The sequence below is a fragment of the Rhinoderma darwinii genome, chromosome 5 (assembly GCF_050947455.1).
Source record: "Rhinoderma darwinii isolate aRhiDar2 chromosome 5, aRhiDar2.hap1, whole genome shotgun sequence".
NCBI lineage: Eukaryota > Metazoa > Chordata > Amphibia > Anura > Rhinodermatidae > Rhinoderma > Rhinoderma darwinii.
The window spans coordinates 38306535-38331153 of NC_134691.1; the positions used below are offsets into that span (position 1 = coordinate 38306535).

At 39.4% G+C, this 24619-nt stretch overlaps 1 protein-coding gene across 4 annotated transcripts in view; it reads right to left on the reverse strand.

Moving 5' to 3' along the window:
- Positions 1–238: 238 nt before the first annotated feature.
- ZFPM2 (zinc finger protein, FOG family member 2) overlaps positions 239–24619 on the reverse strand; it is a 353697-nt gene continuing 329316 nt past the window's right edge. For all 4 annotated transcript variants that reach the window (XM_075825834.1, XM_075825833.1, XM_075825837.1 and 1 more), the window contains 3 exons: positions 15475–15681; positions 14463–14687; positions 239–4501 (listed from right to left, as the gene is read on the reverse strand). In XM_075825834.1, coding sequence (XP_075681949.1) covers positions 2013–4501; positions 14463–14687; positions 15475–15681 — 2921 coding nt within the window. In that variant the 3' untranslated portion in view covers positions 239–2012. The remainder of the gene's footprint in view (positions 4502–14462; positions 14688–15474; positions 15682–24619) is intronic.

Here is a 24619-nt window from a genome sequence, read left to right on the forward strand (position 1 = left end):
CCAAATACACCTAACAATTACCCTGATAATAATCAATTAAAAGTGATGTCAAGTTCTAGGATTTTTTTTGCCTGTATTTTCCCCTTTAAGATACTAATGTTTTACTGTAAGTTCTCTTACACAAACCATACGGCTGTAAATTAAGGGCAACGTAAGGGTTTCAACTCTCTCATTATTAACTTTCTTCCATGTGAAAACATTATGTAAGAAAAGATCTGAGACTTGTCCAATGAGCCGGAATTTTATTCCATCCATATACATGCATAGTAACAACATTTGTTGAGAAATTATTTCTATCAGAAGTAGAACATTATCTCTGTGATCACCAGTCGCAGTATTGTGACACTTATAGGTACTGTAAATATATAATACATATGAATTAGATTCATACTTGCAGCATCAGGTTTAGGGTTTTAGATTTTTCATATTACGTCTTTAAAAGATAAAACTGGCTGACTTCAGTTCAGAAATTACAATACTGCTTCCGGTAAATTTTGTTCATTCATTATAAAGTATTGCATTAAACAGCAAAGATTTTTTAAAAATTCAGACAAAGATGCATCAGCAAAAGAAATTACAGTTACTATACACGAAAAAAGAAAATCCATCTTCATTTAACATACAGTTCTCCGATTGAAAAAGTGAACAGGAACAGACTGCTACATACAAATGCAAAGCCTAATGTCTAACTCACTGTGTCTGCTAAAGTATAGATGCCATGTTAACAATAATCTTATGTACCTCCTTCAAGGAGATGCCCCTAAATCCTTGAGTTTAAACTTTAAGAGCTTTAAAACGGTTGGAAAGTTGGTTGTGATTGTATACCAAAAAATATATATATTTTGACCCTGGTGGAAGGACAACCCTTTTGTTTTTCTCTTTTTTAATCTATTGTCCGAGAAATTTTAATCCATTGTCTCAGAACAGAATACATGATGGACAACCATTACCAGAACCACATTCCTTGCAAAATCTTACAGAAGCTCTAGTAACTCTGAACTAGAAGGTGCACTTTCCTCTTGATAAACACCCTCCCAAAAAGTACCAAACTGATGGCTGGATACTAACCTATTACATATGCCCCTCATGTGTTCCCTCTCAAACCCTTTCAGAGGACAAAGGAGGGGTCACTTGATAGACTTCACTAAAGTAGTCCTGACTTCTAGAGAACTGGAACTGAGTATGGTTTCTAAGGAGATGGGTTGGGGTGACTTTGTTTGCCCCCTAGATTGGCACTAAGCTTTGATAGTGCACCATGAAGATTCTTCATCCAAAGGAAATCTGTCCTGGTGACAGGTTCTCTTAATTTGATATGGCACAAGCATCAACCAATCAATGATCACTTGTTTAGTCTTATTGGATATTGCGTCCATAGCTTATTTTTGATACTTGATTGTAAATGCATCACATTCTTAAATTAACATATTTTATTTATTGGTTTCTAAGTTATGCCAGTTATACTTCAGCAGAGACATCTACTTATTTGCAAAGCGTAGAAAAAAAAAGTAGATATACACAAGTGCTTCTGAAGCTATTCCTAATATGACCTTTTCCTGTAATGTTGTGTCTATATTCTTTAAAATCTACTATACAGGTGCAAACCATATGTGCTACACAATAACTATACAATAACGTTACAAATGACTTTAATATAAAGTTCTTTAAATAAAAAATAACATAACCACAGCTACAGTTGGGTCCAGCAATGACTGCTGTGCTGGTTAAGTACTCATTTTCCATGTAGATGGCAGGGGCACAGGAGTCCATGCTGGGCACAACTGTATGAACACTGCTGGTAAAATAAATAATAAGAAAAATGGCACCAATAATACACTTTTACGCATAACTGTCATGGAATTACACCTCAAATCTTCAAGTCATTTTCAATGAATGGTTATCCTGATTGTCCAGGTATCAGTAAAGCAGCATTGTTTTTTTTTTTTTCCTCTCATCTCTAACTGCATGAAACAAAAAGAATTCATGTTTTTACCAAAATCAACTCACGCGATCGTTCATTTGACGTGCTCGGCTGCATGTGACGAGCAGTAAAACTTTTTGTGAGTAATAAAGTTTGAAAGATTGTTAAACTGGATATCACACAAGCGGCAATATTTCCCACCGGGTGTAGCCGTACCGGAACCATTTAGGCTTTTTGTTAGGCTCGACACCTGATCCTCAGCAGCTGGGGTGGACGGAGAAACATTTTCATTGGCTGTTAAAGGTTTTTCAGAAACCCAGGAGGGGGATTTGGATCCGTCTTCTTGTGGAGGAGTCTGGGAAATGTTTTCTTGCTGTGCATTGACTACAGGCCGGTCCTCCTGCTTTAGTCCACCATTAACTATTACCATACCCCTGTTTTTTGGCAATAGCGGGAGTGACTCTTTCTTCAGCAAAGAACATCCATTTGAAGGTATCTGGCTTTTGGGAGACTCGCTTCCTACATTTGTGCTTTGATCTAAATCCGCATTGTGTATTACAAGAGACCCAGAAATATAATCACTTGGCTTGATGCCATAATACGGAGAAAGCTGATCTGCTCCTCTTGCTTTTTTTACTGCTCCTGGGTAAAGGCATTGTGGAAAAAATGCATTTTTGTTTTCTTCTTTCGTTGCGATAAGCTGGGCTGCCTCACTAAAGACTTTAAGACCTTGAAGAGTCGCTAAGTGCGAAGAGAATAAGTTCCCGTTAGGTGGGGACTGTTTTGGGGTTCTGTTCTTTTCACACTTTATGGTGTTCCTTTCAAAGGTGGCATCGGGGCTGCTCCTCTCGTTCTCTGCATTGGGAAACACTTTGCTCTCTAGATTCCCTATGTCGTTGCGTTGGCTTGCTGTCACAGGACAGAAATTTTGCTTATGAGTAAGGTAGTTTTCAACTTTATTGAACCCTATTTTACATACTGTGCATTCATGATAGTCCAGGAGCCTTTTCGGAGATGTGGATACCCTATCTGATTGTGTTAAACATTTTTTACTGAGGTCTATAGGAGCATCCATCTCTAGGGAGGAAATAGTTGAGTGCGAAGTATCACATTTCACCACTGGAACACATTTACTAATTGAAAGTGATGTTTCCAAATGCTTTGGAACAACTCCTGGAAAGATATCGCACCTGGGGTGATAACAGTCCCCGAGCCCCTCTGCTGACTCTTGAGCAGATGTACATGGGTTGCCAAGATTAGCTACTTGAAGAAAATGCTGTTGAACTAGCTGTTGCCTCTGATCGGCTTCAGGCAGACACATCTCATACATCTTTCTCCTCTTCCTTGTACGCATAGTTCTCTGCATGGCCGGCAGTTTGTTTGCTGCTGATCTTTTTAATGGTGGGTCATGGCGCGTTGCACAGTAATACTGTTTATGAACCATAAAGGTCTCTTGTCTACTAAACGTAATGTTACAAGCTTCGCAGGTGGTTTTATTCGGGTCATTGTTGTCCGTCTCCAGCTGAGGAGAAGTGGTATTCTTAATTTCATTGGGTTTTCCATTTAATTTCTCATCGTTGCTAGTGGCATTTGTTATTTTTTTAACATCTGCTGCAAAGTCTTTGCTGTCCCTTGTCTTAATATTTGACCCTAACAAATCTAAAACAGTGCTTGAGTTAATGCAGGTTGTCGGAAGGAGCTGGTTATCATTTTCACTAGAAGGAAGAGGAGGGTTTAGAAGGTTTACAGAATTTTGAGTATTAGTTGGACTTATAGTTTCTGGCATCTTCTCGGTAACACCGGAGAAGTCTGCTGTCTTGGTTATATGCTGCCACCGGCTGCTGCAGTAGTGTTTTTTATGTACCAAATAATTGTCCAAATTATTAAATGTTATGTTGCACTCAAAGCAGGTAGCCCCTTTTGACATCAAGGGGCTGTAAATGACTGGGGGGTAGCTATTGCTGCCATGGCGTAGCCTCCTATGTACTAGTTCAGACATCTTTGCAAGTATTTCTGAGGCTTGAGGAACAACTGTGATATCATGTGGGAAAGCAAACTGGGATAGAAAAGGTCCCATTGGGAATGACGGTCCAATGGTGGGTTGTACTGGAGATGAAGCAAGCCTTGGGCTTGATGGCTCAGATTTAATTTTAGTATATGAAAATACATTTTTGTTTGTTGCCTCTGGCCTCTGATTGGCGAGGAAAAGATTGGGTTTCTTTTCACTCTTTTCCAGTTCGCTGTCGGAGCTTGCGTCTTTATTCTGCACAGTCTTTTGGCTCCGTAGAAGTTCATTTTTATTCAGCAGTTCTGGCGCCGGTTGTGCATTTGCTTCGCTGGCACCGGGAGAATGTTCAGTGTCAGCTTCCCGTTGTAGTTTACTTCCAGGGACATGAAGCTCCTGGTGTTGTAGGAGTTCCCTCTGAGTCTGAAAGCCAAAATGGCAATGATTGCATCTAAAGGCAGCTTGAGTAAGATGAGAGAACAGGTGTTTGTGGAAGTTAATCACAGATTCTGCAGTGTAGTTACAAACGGTACATTTCAGACTGGCCCCGGGGGGAAGGAAATCTTCAACTTTAACACCTGCAAAAGATGGAAAAATGTAAATACATAAATAAATCTTGCTGATCTATCATCACAATGCCGAATTTTGTTTTGCATTGGAAGTCATTGTATGTCCCTGCGGCTTTGAAAACATGTCATTCTGTTGTTCTGCTCCTAATGAATCTAATAGTGCAGACAGTTTGTGGATATGTCACCTAGGCGGAGTGAATTATGAATGCTTCCATATGATATAGCATGAGGGTGGCTTCACACACACACACACACACACACACACACACACACACACATGCACACACACACAGTGTTTTTAGGAAAAATGCAACATTTCTTGTGGCGCTTTTCCTGGCGTTTTTTTGTGGCTAAAATAAAACTGCGGCCAGATGGTAGCTTGAAATCAATGGGGAAATAAAACGCACAACAAAAAGAGCATTTTCTTATTTTGTCTTGCGCGTTTTTTTGGCTCAGTGACTACTTTACAAATTCGCAGCAAGGCTGAGTACACACGGGGCAGATACACCGCGTAACAGCACGCAGCGTATACGCCCTGTCTGCCGCAGGGAATTCCATCCGAAAAAGCGCACCAAACTGTGGTGAATGTCCGCTGCAAAAAACTGCAGCGCTTAGCCGGCATGCTAGCAGACCAGCCTCCAGGGATGACGTCTCTCATCCCAGGAGACCGCTTCAGTCTGTGATTGGCTGCAGCGGCCGTCACATGGGATGAAGCGTCATCCCAGGAGTATGAAACACAGACTCCTAGGTAAGTTTAATATTTTTTGTTTGTTTTCTGATTTCCGTTTTTTTGCGGCGGGATCGCTGCGAATACATCGCAAAAAACTCAACAACTGCTATTTGATGCAGGATTTCCATCCCCATTGTATTCAATGGGGAAATCCCGCAACATATAAGCAGCGTTTCCGTAAAGACAATTGACATGCTTCAGAAGGAAATTCCTCACCGCAGGTCAATTTCTGAGAGGTATTTACGCAGCGTGTGGATGAGATTTGTTTTACTTCATCCACTTTGCTGCTACTGTATTTGTTGCGGATTTTCCACTGTGGAAAATCTGCAGTATTTACGCAACGTGTGAACTGGCCCTAAGGCTGGCTTTGTATTTATTTTCCAGCATTTTGCAGCATTATTCTCCCATAGAACTCTGTTTTGGTGGCGTTTTTTTTTAGAATAAATCGTGTTTTGAAACCAGGAATCTTCACAAGATTTGCAATGGGAAAAAGACAACTTAAAAAAATGCAGATAGCTTAACCCCCAATATAAGAAAAAAAATGCTACCAAAAATGCCATAAAATACACATGTACCATGTTACCAAAATATGTGAGTTTTTTTAGAAGCGTTTTTTTGGTCCAAAAAACGCCGCACAAAAAGTGTGCGTGTGTGTGTTTGTGTGAAGGTAGTCTTAAGCTGACCATACATATAAGATGTACGTCGGCCGAAATCGCAGATCTCGACGGGACCGGCCGACTATCTAGTGTGTATGGCGGCGTCTCAACTCTCCCCTGACGACAGATGTTGGGGTAGAGAAGGGTTGGACATGTTAAATTTGAACATGCCCGATTGTTTATTCGTTACTAGATAAGCCGCTGCCAGATTCTCCCTGAGAACACATGCACGCATACCAGAGCCGAGCGTCCATGTGTATGGGGTAGTCGGGAGAACAGCTGTCGCCGGAATGGTCATTCTGTTGACAGCTATCTAAAATGTATGGACAGTCTAAGTCTGGATTCACACACAGCATTTTGCTGCATTCGTGTGCGTTTTTCATGGCCATTTTTTGCTGACTTTTTTGTTGAGCTTTTTAGTGCGGCCAAATGCTACGTTAAAGTCTATAATAAAATATGAAATGCACTACACACAACCGCTTTTTGTTTTGTGCCATTTTTTCCAGATGCAGCATGCTCTGGGTATGGTTTTTTTATTCAGGCTTTTTTTCCCCTATAGGCTTCTTTATAGAACTTCAGAAATGCCAGAAAAAAAAAGCATGTACAAAATGACACCAAATCCAAAACTCCACTTAAAAAGCCATCAAAACGCGTGTTACATTTTAACATTACTAACGTTTTTAGAAGCATTTTCTGATGCAGTTTAACTTTCCAAAAAATGTCTGTGTGAAGGAAACCTTAAACTAGTGTAGTGTAGCATCAGAATTACCCTAGATATATACAGTAATCATACTATACAATGTGTACAGCCATATCCACCCTTCATACTGGACAATATAATAGATTTGGAAGTAAATTCAAATGCTTATAAAAATATTAAACTATGCAAAAGAAAATCCCCTTATATAGAGGACCAGTGGCTAATATAGAAGAATCTAGTGTTCATACCTTCTGTGTTTGGTGGTTACGTTTGATGCGAATGTTTAAAACAGACCCACCAAATGTATAGAATTGTATGCCTTTACAATTGCATACAGTATGTCTGCCATTGACTGCCATTCAAAAAACACATATACTATTTTTGTATACAGTCCTTTTGAAAAAAAAAAAAAGATCCTGGCGTATAGTGGCCCAACATATGCTAAAAAGACACTCTTTTGTCATACGTTCCGCATCGAAAATCTGCAGCAATTTACAATACAAGTGGATGGAGTTTTCAAAAACACATCCACAAGTAGCAGAAAGATCCGCAACATGCCCATTCTTGTGCGGAGAGGCAGCAGATTTTCATCACAATTTCACCATTTGCAATACATAGGGTGAAATCTTTGACAAAGCCACAGTAAATCTGCCACATCAGGACGCACCCTAAGGGCACATTCAGACGTGGCAGAATTGCTGTTGAATTCCCTTGAGGACAGTCCGCAGTGGAATTCTACAGCAGCCGTCTTTTACATTTGTTTCTATACATTTTTAGGAAACTTAGTTCAGACGTTGTGGAAAATAACTGTGCGGAATTTAGGCTGCGGTACAGATTTTTCCCTCCACAGCATGCACATTATGTTGCGGAGAAGCAGCGGAATTTCACTGCGGATTTCAGCCTTTGCATTGCAAAGGCTGAAATCTGCAGCAAGTCCGCTGTGATATCCACAATGTCAGAATTGCCTGTCAAATATGCAAATGTTGATGCAAATTCGCAACAAATCTGCAGCAACATTTTCAGCGGAAAAATTCTGCCACGTCTGAACATGGCCCTAACATATTTATACACAAGAGAGAAAGAGGAGCATGAAAGCCATATGATAAAAATTTTATCATATGGCTTTCATGCTCCTCTTTCTCTCTTGTGTATAAATGTTTATTTAGGAGTGCCTTAAATACTAGTTAGGTAGTATGCTTTACACTAATAGCATCTAACCCTTTACCGCTATTTGCAATAGGAGTTCTTTTGTGTATAATGGCCTAACATATGCAGGATTTTTCTGCAGATTCGTTGCGGATTTGGCAGAAGTTTGTGAAAAAATCTGCGGCAAGAAAATGTGTGGCATGTTTGGAGGCACCCTAAGGCCATGTTCAGACGTGGCAGAATTTTTCCGCTGCAAATGTTGGTGCAGATTTGGGGCACTTACGCAATGAATCTCCACCAATATTAGCATATTTGACAGGTAATTCAGACGTTGCAGAAAACACAGCGGACTTGCCACAGATTTAAGCTTTTGCATTGCAAAGGCTGAAATCCGCAGTGAAATTCCGCTTCTTCTCCGCAACATAATGTGCATGCTGCGGAGGGGAAAATATACACCGCAGCCTAAATTCCGCACAGTTATTTTCTGCAAAGTCTGAACTAAGTTTCCTAAAAATGTATAGAAACAAATGTAAAAAACGGCTGCTGCAGAATTCCAATGCGGACTGTCCGTAGCGGAACTCAACAGCAATTCCGCCACGTCTCAACGTGGCCTAAGGGGTGACATTTTGGTGCAACTGAAGTATATTTTATAGTCTTTTGCTAATTAACCAGTACATTGTGACTAGATATAATAAACTTGGAATAGTTCATGATTCCCATTTTACGAAAAATTGCATAATAACATATAAAAATATGATAAAATTTTGTATAAATCTATTACAATTCTTATTGTTTCAATGGCTCATTTTAAATGGTCATTACTATATACTAATTTTCTCTCTGTGCTTTGACAAATCCTGGAAATCCGGATGTATTCAGTTTTAATATGTCAATTTAATTTAATTTAATTTCCCATCTGGAACTAAAGCTCCAAAATAAAACTAAGAACATAGAATATAAAAAGGTTTTAATATACTCGGATTTCACAGACGCAAATAATAATGAAATACACAGTATGTCCAATCTAGATCAGGATTTTGTAATTTCTAAAAAAAAAAAAAAACACATGACAGATTTTTCCTATACTAATACAGTTTGTCTTAATTGGGTTACACATTCTTACTCCATGGCCTTTTAATATAGTAATAAATAGGGGATACCAAGTTGTTGTGTCCTGTCACCAACAGCCAAATTGATCTTTATTTCCCGTCCAACCCTTCCCAGAACATGATGTGTATATACATTTAATCTTGAGAGATTTTTAGACTGGTTATAGTAAAATAGTTAGTGGAGTTCTGGAGTAATTGTCTATTGAATGAGTGCTGGTAATAGACTGCTACCGAAGTAGGGAGAATAAAGTTATTTACTTAAAGGGGTAGTCCTCTTTTGACAATCACTGTATTAAGAAAGATCTCAAGAAAATAATCTGATCGTAGGGTGTTCTACTGATGCGACTTCAGGTGAACCTGGCAGCAAGTGTTCAATTTCCCTGCAGTGCCACCACAGGGGAAATTAAGTATTACATGGTGCTCCGTGAAACGTATTGACATGCTGTAGCTGCTCTCTGCTCCAGCTTGATTGGGGTCCCAAAAGAATCACTCCCCTCTATCAAAAATAGGTAGTTAGAAAAGGATTTTATAAACCACACAACGGGCACCTGCCAGCTCTCCTGACATGTCTGTTTTAGTAATTACTTGTATTCCTATTGAAATAATTATTCTAGAGCATCTTTTCTTGGAACTCTGCATTGTGCTATTCCTCTGTTATTCCTCCTGGAAAAGTTGAATAAATAGACAACTGGGTGTTACCAGTTGGGGGAGGGGGTGTCCGTACACAGTCTGACAATGTCCAATAACTGCCACCAGTCCCAGATAGTGTAGGGAGACACCCTATTTATTATGAGAATGGTAGAGTCCAGTTATCAATTTATTCATACATTTCAAATAGCAAAAGCAAAGAAACTAGACAATCCAGAGTTCTAAGTCAAGACGATCCAGAATTACTTTATTCATGGGCAATACAAGTATTTACTAAAACAGACATATCAGGAGAGCTGACAAATCCTTTTTAAGACGCTATAAGGCAGTCTGGTATTAACCCCTTTATGACCACCCGCGATACATGGTTCATGGGTAGACGGGGGTTGTATGGAGTGGGCTTATGGCTGAGCCTGCTCCATATACTGCGGGTGACAGCTGTATATTACAGCTGACACCCTGCTTTAACTGCTGGGATCGCAGAATACTGTGATCCCAGCTGTTTAACTCCTTAGATGCCACAGTCAATAGCAACCGCGGCACCTAAGGTGTTAAAAGAGAGGGTCCACTCCAACTAACCATCCCTCCCCTGTGACGCGATCGAGGGGTGGCGATGATTATTATGGCAGCCTGGGGGTCTACTGAAGGCGCCCAGATCTGCCATCTTTGTGCTCATATTAAGTCTTCATAGGAGAAGGTAAAAGTCCTGATAACCTGCAATACAGAAATATTGCAGTATATTGTGCAAGCGATCCAACAATCGCTGGATCAAGTCAGAGCGACTACTGAACAAAATAAAAAACAGTTCAATAAAGATTTTTATATATAAAAAAAAAATATTTAAAGTACAAAACCCCCTCCTTTTACCATTTCCTCTCAAAAACGATGTAAAAAAATAAATAAATAACATAACTGATATCGCCGCATCCAGAAAAGTCTGAACTATTACAATATAACATTAAATAACTCACATGATCAACGCAGTAAAATAATAAAATAAATAAAACCGCTAGAATTGCTGGTCACCTCGTCTCCCACAAAAAAAGTAGAATAAAAAATGATCAAAAAAAGTTGTATGTACCCCAAAAATGTATCAATAAAAGCGACCGCTCGCCCTACAAGAAATAAGCCCTCTGACCGCTCAATTGACGGAAAAATAATAAAGCTATAGCTCTCAAAAGATGGCGAAACAAAACAAATTATTTTTTTAACAAAATGTTTGCCAGTACTTGCAGGTAACTGACATTGTTGGCTTATTACAATCACAAAGACTGCCATGTCCATCTTCAAAGGATATATTGGTTTATATATGGCCCATTGCAACTTTTACTCAGTACCGTGTACATTGCAATATCTTCCACTTCCTTGTATGAAGTTATTAATAAATTCATTTATATATGTTTTATTTATTTAAATTTTATTCCCGTTAGTTCAGCTCCTGATCTTAGAGCAGCCTGCTGAATACAGCTGCGGTCGGAAAACATTCAGACCCCAGCTGTTTAACCCTGTGATCGCCACGGTCCATGACCATGGCAAAAAAAAAAGGGAACTACCCGCTTTTATCTAGTCATCGGAAACCAGGTGACGTGATCAACCACCGGGCAAGCCCTTCCGCAGTCAGCCCTGGGGACCTGGAAAGGACCCCAGTGCTGTCTGTTCAGTAAGGGCGGGTTCACACATGGCGGAATTCCACTTAAATTCCGCTGCGGACACTCCGCAGCGTTAATCCGCAGCGGAGCCGTTTCTCCATTGACTTTCACTTTAATTTAGCAGTGTTCGTTTACACGATGCGTACAATTCCGCTGCGGAGCATAGGCTGCGGAGCGGAATTTGGTGTCCGCAGCATGCTCTGTCTGTTGCGGAGCAGTGGCGGACTCATGGCGGAATTTCTCCATTGACTTCAATGGAGATTCTAAGTTCCGCAATGAAGTCCGCAGCTGTCATGCACATGTCATGTGTGCTGCGGATGCGTCTTGCTTTTTTAACTTGACATTTCTTCATTCTGGCTGGACCTAGGTATTTCTAGGTCTACAGCCAGACTGAGGAAGTCAATGGGGCTCCCGTAATGACGGGAGCGTTGCTAGGAGACGTCTGTAAATAGTCACTGTCCAGGGTGCTGAAAGAGTTAAGCGATCGGCAGTAACTGTTTCTGCACCCGGGACAGTGACTACCGATCTCAATATACATGTATCTGTAAAAAAACATATAAGTTCATACTTACCGAGAACTCCCTTCGTCTGTCTCCAGTCCGGCCTCCCAGGATGACGTTTCAGTGTAAGTGACGGCTGCAGCCAATCACAGGCCAAGCACAGGCTGCAGCGGTCACATGGACTGGCGCGTCATCCAGGGAGGTCGGGCTGGATGCCGAAAGAGGGACGCGTCACCAAGACAACGGCCGGTAAGTATGAAAATCGTTTACTTTCACTAGGGAAAGTGCTGTCCCTTCTCTCTATCCTGCACTGATAGGGAGAAGGGAAGCACTTTTCCCGCAGTCTGCAGCAGCTAGTCCGCATCAATGTACTGCACATTTTGTGCAGATCCGCTGCAGAATCTGCAACGCAGATTCTGTGCGGCATCGATGCGGACAGTTGCGGAGGAATTCCGCCATGTGTGGTCATGCCCTAAGTGTGCTGTTCGGGCACACTATGTGCTGCCCTAACAGCAGCTTGTGTCATAGTGACACAGTGTAATGTATTAGCATACAAGAGTATGCTAATACATTACAAGTTATCCCTTAATGGGATTTTTAAAAAAGTAACAAAAAAATTAAAAAAAAGTCCACATTTTTTTGCATAAAATATATTTTATTGCCCCTACACTACATAAAAACAAAAAACCTACACATATTAGGTATGTAAACGACTGTATTAACCTGAAGAACAGATTATTTAGCGTGAAACGTGAACAGGATAAAAAATAAACCAGAGTAACTATGCAGATAATCGCTTTTTCTTATATTCACGGCAAAACTACGAAACTATGAAACCTCCAAACTATGAAAAAAAATAATACAACTTCTCTCGCATAAAACAAGGCCTCGTACGGCCATGTCAATGAAAAAATAAAAAAGTTATGGCTGCTGAAATGCAGAGTGGTAAGAACTGAAAAATGTAGCTGGTCGTTAAGAAGTTTTCAGGCCTGGTCATTAAGGGGTTAAAGAGGCTCTGTCACCAGATTTTGCAACCCCTATCTCGTATTGCAGCAGATCGGCGCTGCAATGTAGATAAGAGGAACGTTTTGTTTTTTTTAAAAACGAGCATTTTTGGCCAAGTTATGACCATTTTTATATTTATGTAAATGAGGCTTTCTAAAGTACAACTGGGCGTGTTTAAAGTAAAAGTACAAGTGGGCGTGTATTGTGTATGTACATCGGGGCGTTTTTACTACTTTTACTAGCTGGGCGTTCTGACGAATCAGCATCATCCACTTCTCTTCAGAACGCCCAGCTTCTGGCAGTGCACAGACACAGCGTGTTCTCGAGAGATCACGCTGTGATGTCACTCACTTCCTGCCCCAGGTCCTGCATCGTGTCGGACGAGCGAGGACACATCGGCACCAGAGGCTACAGTTGATTCTGCAGCAGCATCGGCGTTTGCAGGTAAGTCGATGTAGCTACTTACCTGCAAACGCTGATGCTGCTGCAGAATCAACTGTAGCCTCTGTCGCCGATGTGTCCTCGCTCGTCCGACACGATGCAGGACCTGGGGCAGGAAGTGAGTGAAGTCACAGCGTGATCTCTCGAGAACACGCTGTGTGTCTGTGCACTGCCAGAAGCTGGGTGTTAACGAAGAGAAGTGGATGATGCTGATTCGTCAGCATCATACACTCCCATTCACAACGCCCAGCTAGTAAAAGAAGTAAACACGCCCAGATGTACGCACATAATACACGCCCAGATGTACACACATAATACACGCCCAGTTGGACTTTTACTTTAAACACGCCCACTTGGACTTTAGAAAGCCTCATTTGCATAAATATAAAAATGGTCATAACTTGGCCAAAAATGCTCGTTTTTAAAAAAAAACAAAAACGTTACTCTTATCTACATTGCAGCGCCGATCTGCTGCAATAGCAGATAGGGGTTGCAAAATCTGGTGACAGAGCCTCTTTAAATCTAATTTTAGTAAACAATGTTTCATTCCCCGATGTTTAAACAATGTTTACCAGTGCCCCGAGTACCACTTCGGCAGGCACTTGATGTGCAAGTGCTCCTCCTCCGCATGCTGCAATGCCCCTCTGATCTGAGTGATGGCTCTGCAGTCTCCTGGTTGGCCGCTAGAGCTGGCACTCAGAGCAGAGACCGCGGCACCAGGGGAAAAAAATGTCAAGTTGCATGGTTTGTTTACTTTGCCCTCCCCCTTCTCCTCCCCTATACCGCACTGTCAGCAAATTCGAGACCTCAAAACTGCTGACAGATTACCTATAAGCACTGTAACCTTGCAGAACTGGGGACCTTGGTTCAAACCCAACCAAGGACAACATCTTCATAAAGTTTGTATGTGCTCTGTGTGTTTGTATGTGCTCTGTGTGTTTGTATGTGCTCTGTGTGTTTGTATGTGCTCTGTGTGTTTGTGTGGTTTTCCTCCGGTTTCCTCCTGCTTTCTAAAAACGTAATGAAAATAATATGTCCCATTGTAGATAGAGAATGGTGAAGCAGATTATGTTGGCATTATAGACTATAAGCAACAAGAAAAAAAAAGTACATTCTCCCATTGATTTCCATGGAATGGTAATTACTCATGTATAGTCACAGTTCCATCTAAATCAAAGGATTTCTGTCTTTGGCCACATGAGCTACAGATGTGCATGGAGAGTATTCCTGCTCCAAAACACCAGCAGATGTAATTTACTGATAAGTCTAAATTCCATTTTCAAAAATGCAAAAAGTTTTTTTTTTTTTTAAATTAAATAACCCCCTGTAGTATCTTATACAATAAAAGTAATGAATTGAATTACTAAATTAGACTGATACACTTACCAGTGTGAGAATTTAAGTGCATTTCTAAAGCTCTTGCACTAGAAAAAGTTTTTGTACACTGTGGGAATGGACAGACACTCGACATCTGCTGGGAACTGTCTTCATTGTCCTCCGGGAGCTGAGATGTATCCCTCTGGCGACCACTGCAGTAATACATGAGGTGAGCTTGTAAGTTGCGTTCACTTCTGTACCAAATGCCGCAGGATTTGCAGGGGAAGATATCTTCTGCAAAAAAAAAAAAACAGAAAGAAAGAATATATATATATTATTATTTTATTTTAAATTGCTTTTACATTAATCTTAATTCCTCCCTTCCCCCAGTGCATTATGGAGGAAAGTGATGCAGTTAAACAAATTCATTGTAGATTGGATGATTTTGAAAAAAATATAGAATGTCTCTTTACCGGCTACAATATATCACCATGTAACTCTTAGCAAAACATCATTTACTTTGCACACTTTGCTCACCTTAGCAAATTTTGTAAATTTACACTGACATATTATGTGCTGTTAGCTAATTCCAAATAATTTTCGTCACCCAATAAATAACCAACAGCCGCAATAGGGGCCGCCGCTTCCGCTGTACAGAATGTGATGGACATCATGTACAATTTTTACTCATTATAAAGTTCCTTACAAAAAGTTAAAAACAGGCACCAATGACTATTAAGCCCCTATCACTTGTCGTCTGGTCACCTTTTCTTTCCGTGTAATTAGATTTTTTCATCTAGGACTTCGTGTGCAACTTTCTATCTGTTCAATTATTTTATGATCGGCTGAAAATACAAATATGTAAAGTGTATGTGTTGCGCTAAATTACAGATCTCTTATTTTTGGTTTCTCACGAAAGTAACATTTTATAATTAGAATAGTTTTGCTTGTTATTTAATCCTGCCAATCCTGGCCTTAAATTCAACTTGCATCCCATTAATATAGGTATATACTGTACATCAATGTCTTCTGAAAAATATTTCAAAAATTTCAAAGATCTAGTAGACTACAGGACACCTACTGTTGACAATGGCTGTAGGCAAGATAGACGCCATTGCTGCTTGTTGAGGAAGCAATTGTATCGAGTCCAACAAGCGAGCTGGATACATTCCCTCTGTAAGAGTCATTTGAGTGGCAGCTTGTAGCCTTGAGTCAAAATCCACAACAAAGGCAATTAACTCCTCGCCCTCAGCGATAGACTTGGTAGTTGTACACCACAGTTGTCCTCCTGTAAGCACAAATGAAAGAGTTTACTGTTTAAAGCAAAATAAGTCTAAATGTCAAACAGGAATTTGGGAAAAATTGCTGTAAATTACAGGGTTGTACAGATTTCAAAATTACTATGTTAACCCAAGAGACCAATAACCAAAAGTGTAAACAGCTTTCTGAAAAGGTTTCCTAGATTTCAACAGGGGTTATATAACTTACGGCACTCCGACAGGTAATACACTACATCTCCCTGATGCTTTATCAGCCATGGATACAGGGAATTGTAATTTGACAACAGGTTAAAGGGTTGGACACCTGACTAATATACAGAATTAGCTCGCCTGTGATTTCCTATTAAATGTTTTTTGTATTTGCTCCATATCCTAGTATAGTTTTCTACTTATAAGCAAACATTCATGTTTATTTGCCCCATCCTAGGGCAGCCAAATTAATACCATATCCTAGTATAGTTTTCTACTTATAAGCAAACATTTATGTTTATTTGCCCCATCCTAGGGCAGCCAAATTAATACCATATCCTAGTATAGTTTTCTACTTATAAGTTTCTGCTTATAGTTTTCTACTTATAAGTAAACATTTTTTTTAACATTGCTTTAGGGAAAAAATTGTAAAAGGTTTTTTTTTTTAGACTTTAAATATATTTTTTTTTGGAACATTACAAAAAACTTTACTTAACTGTTTGTTTTTTTTACATTTTTTTTATTAGTCCCCCTAGGGGACTTGAACCAGCGAACATTGAGTATACCCTGATGTTATAAAATGAAAAAATTGGAAAAGGTTTTTTTTAGACGTTGTTTAACCCCTTAATGACCGGGCCATTTTGCGCATTAATGACCAAGGATTATTTTTTGTTTTTTCACGGTCGCATTCCAAGAGTCGTAACTTTTTTTTAATTCCGTCTACAAAGCCGTATAAGGGCTTGTTTTTTGCGGGACGAGTTGTATTTTGTAGTGTCACCATTTTTAGATGCATATAATATATCGATTAACTTTTATTAACTTTATTTTAGGAGAAAATTGAAAATAAGCAGCTATAACAGCATTGATTTTCACGTTATAAATTTACGCCGTTTACTATGCAGCGTAAATAACATGTTAACTTTATTCTATGGGTCGGCACGATTACGGGGATACCAAATATGTAAAGGTGTTATATGTTTTCCTACGTTTGCACAATAAAAACACTTTTAGAAAAAAATTACTTGTTTTTGCATCGCCGTATTCCAAGAGACGTCATATGTGGGCTTGATTTTTGCGGGCCAAGGTGTAGTTTATATTAGTACTATTTTGGGGTACATAGGACTTATAGATTAACTTTTATTTAATTTTTTTATGGGGAGAATGGGAGAAAAGAGAGTTGTGCCGTTTTTTTGGGACGCCGTTCATCCGGCGGTTTAATTAATGTGTTCACTTTATTGTTCAAGTCGTTACGATCGCAGGGATACCATATATGTGTATGTGTTATTTGTTTTGACACTTTTACTAAATAAAAGTTTTATTTTATTTTGATTGTAAGTTATTTTATTTTTTTTCACAAACTTTATTTAACTTCTTTACTTTTTTTTTTTTAGTCCCACCAGGGGACTTCACTATGCGATCTGTTGATCGCATATATAATGCTTTGGTATATTTAGTATACCAAATCATTATTGCCCGCGATTTCTTTGCTGGGGCGCCGATGGGGTGACAGAGGGAGCTCCCTCCCTCTGTCAAACACATTAGATGTCGCTGTCATTATTGGCAGCGGCATTTAATGGGTTAAACTGACGGAATCGGAGCGCGCTTCGATTCCGGCAGTTGCAGCAGGAGCCAGGTTGTGTATAACAGCCGTGCTCCTGCCGCTGATCGCGTGGGTAAACTGTCAGTACCCGCGCCATCACAGGACGGATATATCCGTCCTCCTGCGCAAACTAGCAGCTTCAGAGGACGGATATATCTGTCCTTCGGCGTTAAGGGGTTCATTTCTTTTTGGAACATTACAAAAAACTTTACTTAACTGTTTGTTTTTACGTTTTTTTTTTATTAGTCCCCCTAGGGGACTTGAACCACGAACATTGGGTATACCCTGATGTTATAAAATGAAAAAACAAAAAAAAGAATTAAAAAAAATAGACCACAATGTAGAAGGGGCAATTTAATTAGTACTATATAATGTAGATACATATTTTGTGATAATATTTTTTATACTCTGAGATATGAGATTAAAAAGGTGTTGCAACTTTTATCATTGATATATCCCACCGATCACAAGAACAAAGATAGCATGGCTCTCAATGGAACGGGGCTGAGATGAAGGGGCCCGGATCAAAACAGAGTTATGTCTAAAAAAAAAATGCAAAGAGGTTGCTGCACTGGCCCCTTCGATTTTATGATTGTGGCTTTTATAGCTGCACCGATCACACATTATCGGCATATGCTAGGGGTGCAACATCAATGATAAAAGTTAGAAACCCCCTTTGAGTTACTCAAGTTGGCCATTATTTGCCAAATTACATGGCCTAATATAGGCAATACCAGACGCAATCCACGGAAACAAGTTCTGCGTTTCAGGAAAAAAACAAAACAGACCCTATTTTATAAATTCCTACAACCCCTTAAAGGCTTTGTTAGGGCACAGGCCATTAAGGGCTAAAGTGGTGTGGATAAAAATGCCACTATTATGACTCTGGAACAACTCAAAAAACACATCTGAGAAGTTAAAATATACTTTTTCTGCCCATTTACCTTGCAATCCCACAAGCCAATAAGCTTTATGATCTAGGGCCAGATTAGGATATGAGATGGGCAAATGTGGCACATGCCCCGAAGCCTCCACCATCCTCTTTCCCTGATTACCATTCGGAGATCTTATCCAGCCAAGAAGAGGTGGGAAGGTGGCTACGCATGGGTGTGGATCTCTCTTTTGAAGTCTAACTCCCATAGACTTTATTGGAGAAGACCATGTGCATGCATGACCTTGACCCCGGTCTCAGAGTTGGGATGAGGGGACTCACCATCCTTGTTACGATCACTTGGACACTGCTAAATCGTAGCCACAATTGGCCAGTGTAGACGGGTTTGGATAAGATCATCGCCCTCATTATGACAATCACAGCCCCCCGTATAAACAAACCTGATCTCTTCCAAGTTCTAATGATGTTTTATTCACGTCCCCAAACACCGATTTGTTTACAGATTAATATTCCAATTTATTTTCAAAGAAAATTCAATGTTTAAAAGTCGAAGCAACTTTAAGTACTAAAACTCCGAATTATGCTCTTTTTTATCTCATCCCTTAACTGCAAATGATGGCATTCTCACGGGACTGCGCATTAAAAACTAGATTACGTCTGATGTATTAATGAGTTGAAGGAAGAAACTAATTTGTTCAACTTGTTTAGACACAAAACAAATCACTTAAATGGTGTTATCTGTAATTCCAGACATAGGTATAAATCCATATCTTCTTTGGCTGGAATAATATCCCATATTGTAGCGTTTCCATGTCTTGTGTATGTGCTATAGTAGACGCTGTATTCACTATGCAAGGAAAAGAGTATCCATTTTGATAAGTAATATTGCAGTGTTTATCATAGGAGATAACCGCCTTTAAACTTCACTTCATTTTTCTCCTCAAAGAGATTACAGTTTTAAAACAACTTATTACAGGAATCTGCTAGAAGAGATAAGGCCAGATGATACGCTACAGCTAAATTGCAAAAATTTGGACACTCTTTAGCGGGAAATACTAAACAATTAATTTGCTGTGTCTGATTGCTTTCAAAGATGAGAAAGGAAATATTTTAGAAGACAGCGTCTCTACTGAAGTGTTTAAGATGTGGATTTATTCTCCACCCTAAAAAGGGAAAAGTAAATACATCCACCGTCACAATGAGAAAAAGTTTTATTATTATTATTATTATTATTATTTATAGCTTAGTTGGTATACTGTAATTCTAAATCATCATAATTGATTATTATTTATTATTATTTTTATCAGTATTAGATATGATTATTTAATTTATTATTATACAATCTATTTAAATTCTTAAGGACATGGCCAATCTTCGTTTTTTCATTTTGTTTTTTTTCCTCTCTGCCTTCCAAAAGCCATAACTTTTTTATTTATTTTTTGACATAGCCGTATGTTTTTTACAGGGCAAGTTGTCGTTTTTCATGGCACCATGGTACCGCATGATGTACTGGGAAGCTGGAAAAAAAATGATATGTGGGGTGAAATGGGCAAAAAACAGCAATTACGCTATTTTTAGGGGGGGTTATGACATCCATCAGGTGTTAAAAACTACATGTTTACCTTATTCTACGGATTTATACGATTATGGGCTTATTTTTTGCGGGGCGAGCTGAAGTTTTTACCGATACCATTTTGGGGTACATGCGACATTTTGATCACATTTTATAAATTTTTTTTGGAGAGCTAAGGTGACCAAAAAACATCACTTTGCGTGTTTTATATATTTTTTTTATGGCGTTCACTGAGCGGATTAAATAATGCTGTATTGTGATAGTTCTGACTTTTACGGACGCGGCAATACCAGTTTTTTTAACATTGCTTTAGGGAAAAACTGGAAAACGTTTTTTTTTTTAGACTTTAAATTATTATTTTTTGGAACATTAGAAAAAACTTTACTTAACAGCTTTTTTTTAACTTTTTTTTTTATTAGTCCCCCTAGGGGACTTGAACCAGCAGACATTGGGTTGCTTGCATGATATACTGCAATACTAATGTATTGCAGTATATCGCTATAATGACAGTCTCATTTGAAGCTTCAAAATGAGTACAAAGATCGTAGACCTGGGGACAATCATTACGCCCCCAGTTTGCCATGATGACCATCGGCACCCATTGATTGGGTCGCAGAGCGGGGGGCAGGTGATGGCCCCCTTAATTCTAATGATCTAAATGCTGCGGTCGCGATTGGCCGCTGCGTATTAGGGGTTAAATGGGTTGAGTCAAAGTGATCTTTGACTCCGCCTGCTGCAGTGAGGTGTTGGCTGTATTACACAGCCATCCCCCCCTGGGTATGGAGGGAGCTCAGCCCGTGAACCCGCTCCATACTTCTCCTTAACGGCTGTCATGTACATGTACGTGACATGTCAATTAGGGGTTAGCATGATTTTTTCAAAGAGTCTAATATTTATTTTACACATGAAGGAAGCAAAATAAAACGAGCATTATCCCATATAGGGGTTATATATTGTTAATTAACAACTTGAAAGATGGCAATTTTATCCACACGTGGAGCATGAACACCCATCTCACGTATATATACTTGCCCTAGGTCCACATGGTGGTTCACAGCCTACTTTCGAGTCAATGGATCATCAAGTGAATATCAAAAAGCTTGTATCTGCCAAAAAATAAAGCAGCCAGCTATAGAGCAGCTCTACTTGCGCACAATTTAAATTTAAATATAAATATTTTACAACTTAATCAAATTAAAGATGAAAGAACATCATAATAATTATGATAAAAATAATCATAATAAATAATAATCCAAATAAAGCTCATTACTTCTGCTAATAATACTAAATAAAATATATTTTAATTAGTTCATTTTTATTATCAATAATTCTTGTATACTTACTCCTATCATCAGTTTTAATATTTAATTACTATATAAATAGTTCAATAAACATGTGCTATAATAATAAGCTTTATTTATATATCTCCAACATAATCTGCAGCGCATCATAATAGAGGAAACAATACGATAGGGGAAATAACGAAAGAGTAATCTACAAGATATGAGCAGAAATGACAAATGTCTCACACCCACAACATTATTATGGCACCATATAACGTTGTAATAAACGTAATATGGTGCCAAAGACGTCTATGGGACTTGTATGGGTGAATACATTTGTAATACGGAGCCCTTCAGAGACACCATACTGTGGCACAAGGTGCAGCACACCGGGTAAGCGTAAGGGTATGTTCACACGGTTAACCAAATACGTCTGAAAACAGCTCCTGATTTTCAGAGGTTTTTTGAGGAATTCGCGTCTTTCGCCGAGTTTTCGCGGCGTTTCGCAGCGTTTTTTACGGCCTTTTTTGGACCTTTTTTCAAACGAGTATGAGAAAACGGGTCCAAAAACGTCCCAAGAAGTGTCCTGCACTTCTTTTGACGAGCCGTCATTTTACGCGCCGTATTTTGACAGCGATGCGTCAAATGACAGCTCGTCTGCACAGAACATCGTAAGACCTATTGCAGGCAAAGGGCAGATGTTTGCCGACGTATTGGAGCCGTCTTTTCAGGCGTAATTCGAGGCGTAAAACGCCTCCATTACGTCTGAAAAGAGGTCGTGTGAACATACCCTTAGGTACAGGAGGCTTACAGAAGAAAAGACCCTGCCTATAAATAATATAAATAATATTCTCTTTGTTGACTTATTTATTAAATAATTTAAATATAGAATATTACCAGTGCCAGATATTATAATTCATCTCTTGTACAATATATCAATAAAATCATAGAGCAGAATATAAAAAGATATTTCACTTTCCAGAGAAAATTGTTGTTATAAGTCCCAACATTCAATCTGGAAGTAAAATGCTCCATAAACCTTACATATGTCAAACAACTACCAATGTCTCATCCACGGACCACAAGCCGAAGCTCCACACATTTCAGGACATAAATATTGAAAATGTTCTTAAAATATTAGGGTTGTTAGCACCAATACTATACAAAACATGTTAGGTACCGTACCTGGGGCTATGAGTCCACATGTGTGTGCTTTAATGTAGTTAGGAACCAGTCAGAAACTTTCAAGAGCAATATATAGCAAAATCCATATGGTAACTCTATTAATCCATTGAAAAGAGTATATATCACTGTAGCATAAGTGGTCAACCCAATACGTTTTAGTCTGTGTTACACAAACATCACCTAGGGAGTTGTGGCCAGAGTAGATTTATAAGAGGCTAAAGCTTTATACATCATTGTGAGCAGGATTTTGAAGAGCCACAGTTGAAAGCAAAGGCACAAGAAAGGCAGCACACTGTGTCTGTGCAGCAGCATGCATAACACAAGCAATGCACAAACTTCAGCCGACTATAGGAGGCAGAAATGACTGGTAGCCTGACATTGTCTACAAAAAACAGGATGCAACCAGGAGAGGATTCAGTAAAATTAGCATAATATATGCAAATATGCAAATTTGTGGTTGTCACTTGAGATTTCTAGATTGTTGTTATGCAATGGCCCAGGCACATTTTGCCTGATTTTCTTTAACCCAGAAACCCACAAAAGATAGCAGTGACATCAGACATCCTGATTACAGGTGAGAATTCACATTGGAAACTATGGTTTTCATCCAAAGTTTACATTTAACCTCTCAGAAACCGATAGTAAACTGCCACCTTAAAGGGGTTGTCTGGACATTTTTTTTTATTAACGGCCTATTCTTAAGGTAGGCCATCAATACCAGATCGTTGGGGTCCGACACTCGGCACCCACGCCAAGACCCTTGTCCTTACAGCCTTTTCCTAGTTTACAGGCATAGCTCCGTACACTTCTGTAGCGGCTTTGCCTGGGATTGTAGGTCCGGTTCCATTCAAGTGAATGGGACTGAGCTGATATCCCAGGCACAGCTTGTACGGAAGTGTACGGTGCTGGGCCTGATAAACACTGAACAACGAATGCCGCAGCCCCTTAAGGTAGCTGATCAGTGGAGGCGCCACTCAGGATAGGCCATCAATATCTGATCGGTCGGGGTCCGACTCCCGGGACCCCCGCGATCCGCTGTTTTGAAGGTGCTGCAGCGCACATACAAGTGATGCTTCCCCTTTATTCCTTATCTGCTAGTACTGTTTATCGCCGACACACTTGTAGCGGCAGTTCACAGTACTAGAGCCTTCTCCAGTTGAAGTAAATGGTAGAAGGCTGTAATACTTTGAACTGCCACTATGAGTGTGTTGGCAATTCACAGTACGAGCAGTAACGGCAATGAAGGGGAAGAGGCTCGTACAAGTGCTGCGGCCCCTTCAAAACAGCTGATCGGAGGGGGTCCCGGGAGTTGGACCTCCACCGATCTGATATTGATAGCCTATCCTATGGATAGGTCATCAATAAATGATGTCCGGTCAACCCCTTTAAGGGTTTATGGGTATTTAAGCTGTAACTTTGTTATTGATAGAACATGCTGACAAAATGACAGACGATCATCAGTTTCTGAGAAGTTGAATCAAAGGTGACAACCATTATAACTGCACTTCCTGTTGTAACTTTTGCAAAAATGTCTGCCAAAATAAAATAGTAAAATGTAAATATCTCTAAGTAGATGATACATAGTTACCAAACTATGGCCACTGCTCTGATTTCTGTTTTACTAATACTGTATAATGAAGTTTTTACGTTTCGGGTGGAAATTTCCTTTAAGGAGACTTACATTTTAGCTCTTCCCTTCTGTATTGATAATCAAGATTCTTAAGCAAACAGATCTGGTTCTTTACAGGAAGTATAAGATTTATGCTCATAATTGCTGTCAAACGGCACTGAAATATTCTGTAAGTTTTGATAACGGAGTGAAATCATCATGGTCCAGACTTGATTACATTTCGCTTTTTAAAGAGTCAGTGGTCTTAAATATCTCTCTCTTTCCACCGCCAAAAAAATTTCTACTCACACGTTTCATTTTTTAAAATAAATCATCTTCTGTGCAATGTCACATAGCCCTTTCCTGATAAACTCTAATTAAGATTAAGACAAGCCTTTTGGAAAGAATCCCATCATTAACAAGCAGGATAAACACAAAAATACTCCCAGCTTGTCAACTGGAGGCAATTCGGGAGACTTAACGTGGCTATCTGTTGCTAGGGAACAGGCCTGACAAATCTTCAATTATCTTACATTACGCCGACATACCTCAAGAAAGTGCGAGGAATAGAGTTTTTGTATATAAGATTTCCATTTTCTACGTTGTACCCAACTA